General features: G+C 40.9%; 1 protein-coding gene across 2 annotated transcripts in view; it reads left to right on the top strand.

The window, feature by feature from the left end:
* Positions 1–276: 276 nt before the first annotated feature.
* Positions 277–6,000, top strand: part of khdrbs3 (KH domain containing, RNA binding, signal transduction associated 3) — a 127,687-nt gene continuing 121,963 nt past the window's right edge. Inside the window, exon 1 of one of the 2 annotated variants that reach the window (XR_004846815.2) lies at positions 277–758. Coding sequence is in view for 1 of the 2 variants with exons in the window: in XM_023263743.3 (XP_023119511.1) it covers positions 668–758 (91 nt within the window). In the remaining variant the exon portion in view is untranslated. The remainder of the gene's footprint in view (positions 759–6,000) is intronic. The other variant, XM_023263743.3, reaches the window with a different exon arrangement.

Genomic DNA, 6,000 nt, shown 5'->3' with positions numbered 1-6,000 from the left:
GAAGTTCTGGAATACAGCGTGAATAGGTCTGAAATTATTTTTATCCAAATATTTGAAAAGTCTCACTGTGTTTTATATGTTGCGATGAAAAGTGGCCTGCAGTGAGATGAGCGGCCTGAGGTGTGTGGTGATGGTTGTGGTGTTGGTGACTCTATGATAATGAGATGCTAATGACGGGACTCAGCACCGCGGACAGCTCCAGTGTATCGCTCCGCCCCCTTCTCTCCTCCACCGGGGCTGAGCTCGGCGACCAATCGCGGGCCGCGGCTCAGTTTGCGCTGCGGAGCGAACAGAGGGAGCTTCAAAGAGGCAGCAGCCTGTCCGCCCAGAGAGGAGAGCAGCAGTCCGGCTGTGATGCTATCGCGGCTGTGCGGGCTGAGCAGCAGTCTGATGGGATAAAACCTTCCGCTCTCATTTAACCTCACTCTGTGTCCCTGTGCACGCGCATCTCTCTCTCTCTCTCTCTCTCTCTCTCTCTCTCTCTGTGTGTGTGTGTGTGTTTCGCGAGCCCCGAGAAATGCTCTTGTAGCGCGAGCACGAATGATAAATTTCTAGCTTCTCAGAAATTTTCGAACTTGGAGCAAGTTTTCTTCTTTTTTTCTGTTTTTTAAAAACTTGAATTGCATTCGAGTCGTTCTTTTGGAGCACCCAAAAGCCGCAGGACGAGATGGAGAGCGAAAAGTACTTGCCGGAGCTTATGGCAGAGAAGGACACGCTGGATCCGTCTTTTCAGCACTCCCTGCGGCTACTGGATCAAGGTAACTGTCCATGGTTAAATAGTGGAGTAAACACTTTAGCTGTGTGAAAACTGTTGGGGTGTTTATCACAGTGTTCAGGTTTAACGCGTGCTGTTGAGCTGCAGGCTACATGACACCACCAGCCCGCCTACTTCCAGTTATAAATACGGAGGTTTGTGGGTCTACTTACAATTTCCTGTTTGGTCACACTAAAATAGCGAGGTCCTTTTAGCAGCACGGCTGTTTTGCCAAGTTCTTAAGCAGAAAATGCCTGATCCAACCTGCTGTGGTGTAGAAATCAGTGAAACAGGGCAGGTTAGACTGAAGGCTGCACCGAGACCTTAACAACTTCTCTTTTAAATTGGACAAGCCCTGGCAGTTATTCTGAAATTCTTATTGTTTCTACTGTTTTTATTCTAATTTAACATCTGGTTTTCATCTGAGACAAAGCTGGAAAAAATGCTGATGAGGGCAAGTGATGATTAAGTAAATATTTGAAAATAAAATCTTCCATTATTTTATTTTTGGATGGCATAAAGTGGAATTATAGTTTCTAAGTGGAAGTATCAGTGAAGCACTAAAACCACTTGACATCCCAGTCATCTCTATCCCATGCAGACGTGTAAGCTGTGGTGCAAGTGTTGGAATAATCACGCTCTTATTCAAATGTACATGTGTTTCCTCACTTTGAAGAAGTGGACGTGACTGAAATGGAATTGTTAAATGGATGGAGCAGCAGCAGCAGCAGCAGCGCTCGCAGACGCTTTAATTAATCCGTTGCACACCCTTCTGCTTTGAAGCTGTCAGAATTTTGCAAACACTCCTTGAGACGCAGCCCTGTACAGCCCTTCATGTGGGAAGTGCACTGTTACAGCATCCAAGTGCATCCTTGGAATACCATTCATGAGCTTTGTTGAGAGTCTAGCAGGCTGTTGTTGGCTTTAAACGTAGCAGACAGGGAGCACTAGTCTGTAAACAGTCTTACTGCGCTGTAACTAATTCTATTGAATACCCATATGCAGCTCCTGCACTAAGTTACTTTTATTCTGACAGCAATGTCGCTTCTGGTTGCTGCCTCTCAAACCTGGGGGTCCTTAAAAGGGCTTCAGAGGGGAACCAGGTGATTGGATTTTAATGTGTATTGGCTAGAATTTACCAAAGTTACAATCAGAATGACTTCAGAGTGTTGTTGTGGATGTTAACCTACTCTAGGGCTGCAGCTAATGATCATTATTATTATTCTGCTGATTATTTTCTGACTCGATTAACGTTGTAGACAAAATGTCAGAAAATGCAAAAAGCCAAAAGTGACATTTAGAAATGTCTTGTTTTGTCTCACTGTCAATCAAAAATATCTATTTTAGAAGTAAACTAATAAAAGAGGAGCAGCAAATCCTACAATTTGGGAAGCTTGCAAACACTTGACTAGATTGACTTGTGGATTGATCAGCAAATCCAGCTGTTCTGTATCAAGTTATTCAAATCCAGTCTTCATATAATCACATTCAGTCATTTTTAACTCAGTTTTGTTGTGCATTCTGGGACTACTGGGAAAGCTGAGCAGAAAAGAGCTGGCACTGGTGCTATGTCCTCAGATAGCCTACAGAAAAAACAAAAATCACTTGTCTTCACTGCAGTGAAGAGAATGAAACACCAATTTCAATTCAAATCATCATACAGTATCTGATACCCTTTTTATATCGTGACATGTAAAATTAAATGGTTCTTGACTTATAGATATTCTGTCTTCTGTTCAGTCAGTGTGCGTTAATTTAATGGATGTAATGGTCCCGGCGATATCACTTGCAAAGTGTAGTCTTATTTGAAAGAACAAACTTGGGTTAATGCATCTTTCAGTGAGCAACTGATGTACAGTAAGGTAAATTCATTCCATTCTGCGAGGCAGATAAGGCTGCGTTTTAGTCAGCACTTTCCGTTATCAGCAGCTTTCGTTATTCAAATCTGGGTTGGATTTTTTTTCGAAGAACGCACATTCCCCTCACTGGTAGAAAGAAGGCTGGAGCACTGAATACTTAATGCCAGTTAAAAGACACTTACCAGCCACTTTCTTGATGGTCTTTCTTTTAAAGTCTTTTACCCACATGGCAGGTTCTGTGTAGAGTTACAGCAAATATTGGCCATTTCCCAAGATGGAATGAAAATGACGGAATACTTATAATATGAGCTAGGACAAGCCAAAAACACTGTGGAGTAAATATTTCCCCTGTGTTGCATGTTCACACAATTTTACCTAACACAAGTTCTTTGTATTACACTTCCAATAAAGTTAGTTTGTGATATTTCTTGTGGGGGCAAAGATTGCAGTTGGACACCATCGCGGTGGCAGAATTAATCCGTGACATTTTATAAAGTAAGCAGAACTCTGCGGTGCACAAAATTTGGCCGAAACAGTCTGCCACAACTCCAAAACTGTAAATACTGTTATCTCTCTCTTACACAACAGATGGAACACGATGCAGCTTAATAGAGCACTTCTTCTGCCATCTTGCTGATGAGTTCTGGACTTGATTATGTAATTGGCAGGGGATGCGGGGAACAGAGCCGGAGTAACTAGAGTTACTGCGTGCAAACGGCAAATATGAGATTACTCCAGGTCTGGAGAGACTTCCATTCAGGAAAAATTAGGGGGGCATTGTGTTGGGAGCTCGGGGACAGGGCGGGCTGCTTTGATAAGTTTGGGCCATTCGCAGAGCTCTTCTCCCACAAGGACCATATCTCTGCCCCTGTGACAAGCCTCATACAGTCAGCAGCAGCAGCAGCAGCAGCAGCAGCAGCAGCGGCAGCCACTTGGAGCTGGAGGAATATCTTAAGCCAAAATATGAGACAAGCAGGACCAGCAGTCTACATGGAATAAAAAATCCTCAGCAGCATACTAATGAAGGCCTTGCACATATGAAAACACCTCATGTGGCATGAAGTACATCTGTTATTTACATGAAATCAGTGCTACCTCTGCAAATTACCCTTATTGTTAATGTGGATTTAACTGTTGTTTTGGATGTGGAAGTTCATTCTTAACCTTGGAAAAGCAGAATTATTCATATTTTTACTTTTCTCTCATGGGGTAAAATAAAGGGATATTTAATCTCATCCAATGTATACTTTGCTCTACTGAGTGAACAAGGATGTTGTTGTTATCTACACTAACGCTAAATGGGGAAGACTAGCAAGCCATTCAAGCTGGTCATGACACGATAGATCTGAGAAATAATGTGTAGAAAAATAGTGGATGAAGGCAAGGCTGTTTGCTGACTTTGTAAAATGCAACTGCCTTAAGCCGTGTCTACACAGCAGGCGTAGCGTGCAGCGTTAGGTTAGCAGAGCGGCAGCTCTGGCGCTGTGTGTGTCTAAACAGGATGCATTCAGGCACAGTATTCAGCAGTAGATCACCTGCTATTTAGAAGTGCTCACACTTTACACGATCGCTGTAGTAGCTGTCATAAAATGCAAGAAAAGAGATTTGGAGTGTAAAAATACGCTTCAGATATTCATGCCATAAAATGTGAGCCGTCTGCATGTCCGTACCATCAGACGCACGCGAGATGTGGATGACTGAAAAACTTCATAGACATTTATAGACATGTCATAGTCTTACAGTAATGTTAGCGTGTGAATAGCAGTAAATTCACAACATATTGTTTGATGAGGTCACGTGGATTGTGTTCGAATTATCGAATAAATACAAATACATGTTGTGCTTGTGTTTGTACAAACTGGACTATTTTTAATGACAGTGCTAGTCAGTTTAATTGTTCGAGATGTTGAGATACATTTAATGTTTTCAAGGAACACAAAATTGTTGACTATATATGTTTTTTGTCCATTTTTTGGTCAAATTAGTGTTAACATCTCTCCTTTCAATGACTTGTTTTTGCCTAGACAGCTTAAAATCCCCAAATCTTTTATTTAAAATCACATAAAGATCGAAAAAACACGAATGATAAATGATTGTAAAAGTAGAGATTTTTTTTCCTTGAAAAGAAGCATCTGCATTCTTCCTGCAAAGCACAACCTTTTAAAATTAATGTTTTGATTCCAGGTTGATAGTGGCAGTGGCAGACTAAACACCCAAGGTGATAAACATTTCAGAATAATCAAGGAATATGTGGTGAAAATGCACAAAAACACAAGTGCATTCATAAAGAGTAGGAATGTATACACAATAATAGACTAAATTTATCAAGCATATGAAAACTCTAGCAATCATATTTAAAATTTCCAATATACTAAGTACGATAATGAAACATGAAATGAAGTTTAAAGCATTAAAAGCATGCTACTAATATACAGTTGTAAGCATTTGGTAGTATCGACTGTTTATTTAATGCGTTCTGTCATGTATATTTCTGATTCTTGGAGCCAGTGTGTTACTGTTTCTATGTTTATCTCCAGTAGTGTTTCTAATCCATGTAACACGCTTACATTGTGCTGCTTGTGATTACATTTTCTCTCTCAGCTAATTGAGTAAATGATTCAGCTTTAGATGGAAGTGTTAGACGGTGTGACAAAAAAGCAAGCGACTCACTTGCATTTGAGCTTTGGATTTGTTTGATATTGCACCTTTGATGTATATTATCTCTTGGTTTTACTGTCAGAATTTTGAATCATTAAAATACTAAATATAGAAATGCTATATAGATTTTAAAAAATTCAGACTCTTGTTTTTGTGCGTTTTTCTTAGAGTTAGAAACAATACTAAGTTAAAAATGTGAAACACGTCTCCTTGCATCAGACGTATTTTCTTTGTTCAGGATATGGATGCAGAGCAGTGTGCAGCCCTCTCTGAATGTTTCAGGACCTTCTGGCCCAGTTTGGACACTGTAACCTCAGTCCTGCACATAAGCTCCACATCTAAAGCATTTTAATTGGATATTCCACAGCAGGAGCCCGGCACAACGTTTGCATTACATTAACAGCCTCAGCTAGCTTACCCACAAACAAAAACAACAGGAACAACAACCACAAAAAAGGTTACAATATCTGCACAAACCGAGCAGGTGTGGGAAAGTAACCTTATGTCAGACGGGACGCCACATTTCTATCTCATCAACACAACAGAGGGGTATTTTTATCCGTGCTTGAGTTTTGCCCCAAGTGAGAGCAGTTCCTGGGTTAGAATGCCCAGAAGTGAACAAAAATAAGCTTTGGCATAGGATCAACGGCAGAGATATCGTTTTGTTGGGGAAACAGTGCTTGATAGCGATAATGATCTGTGAATCTGCGGCTGGCTGACATGCTGAGC

The sequence above is a fragment of the Amphiprion ocellaris genome, chromosome 15, assembly GCF_022539595.1.
Source record: "Amphiprion ocellaris isolate individual 3 ecotype Okinawa chromosome 15, ASM2253959v1, whole genome shotgun sequence".
NCBI classification, from domain to species: domain Eukaryota; kingdom Metazoa; phylum Chordata; class Actinopteri; family Pomacentridae; genus Amphiprion; species Amphiprion ocellaris.
Note: the sequence above shows the minus strand (reverse complement) of the source record. Positions and strands in the feature narration are given on the sequence as shown.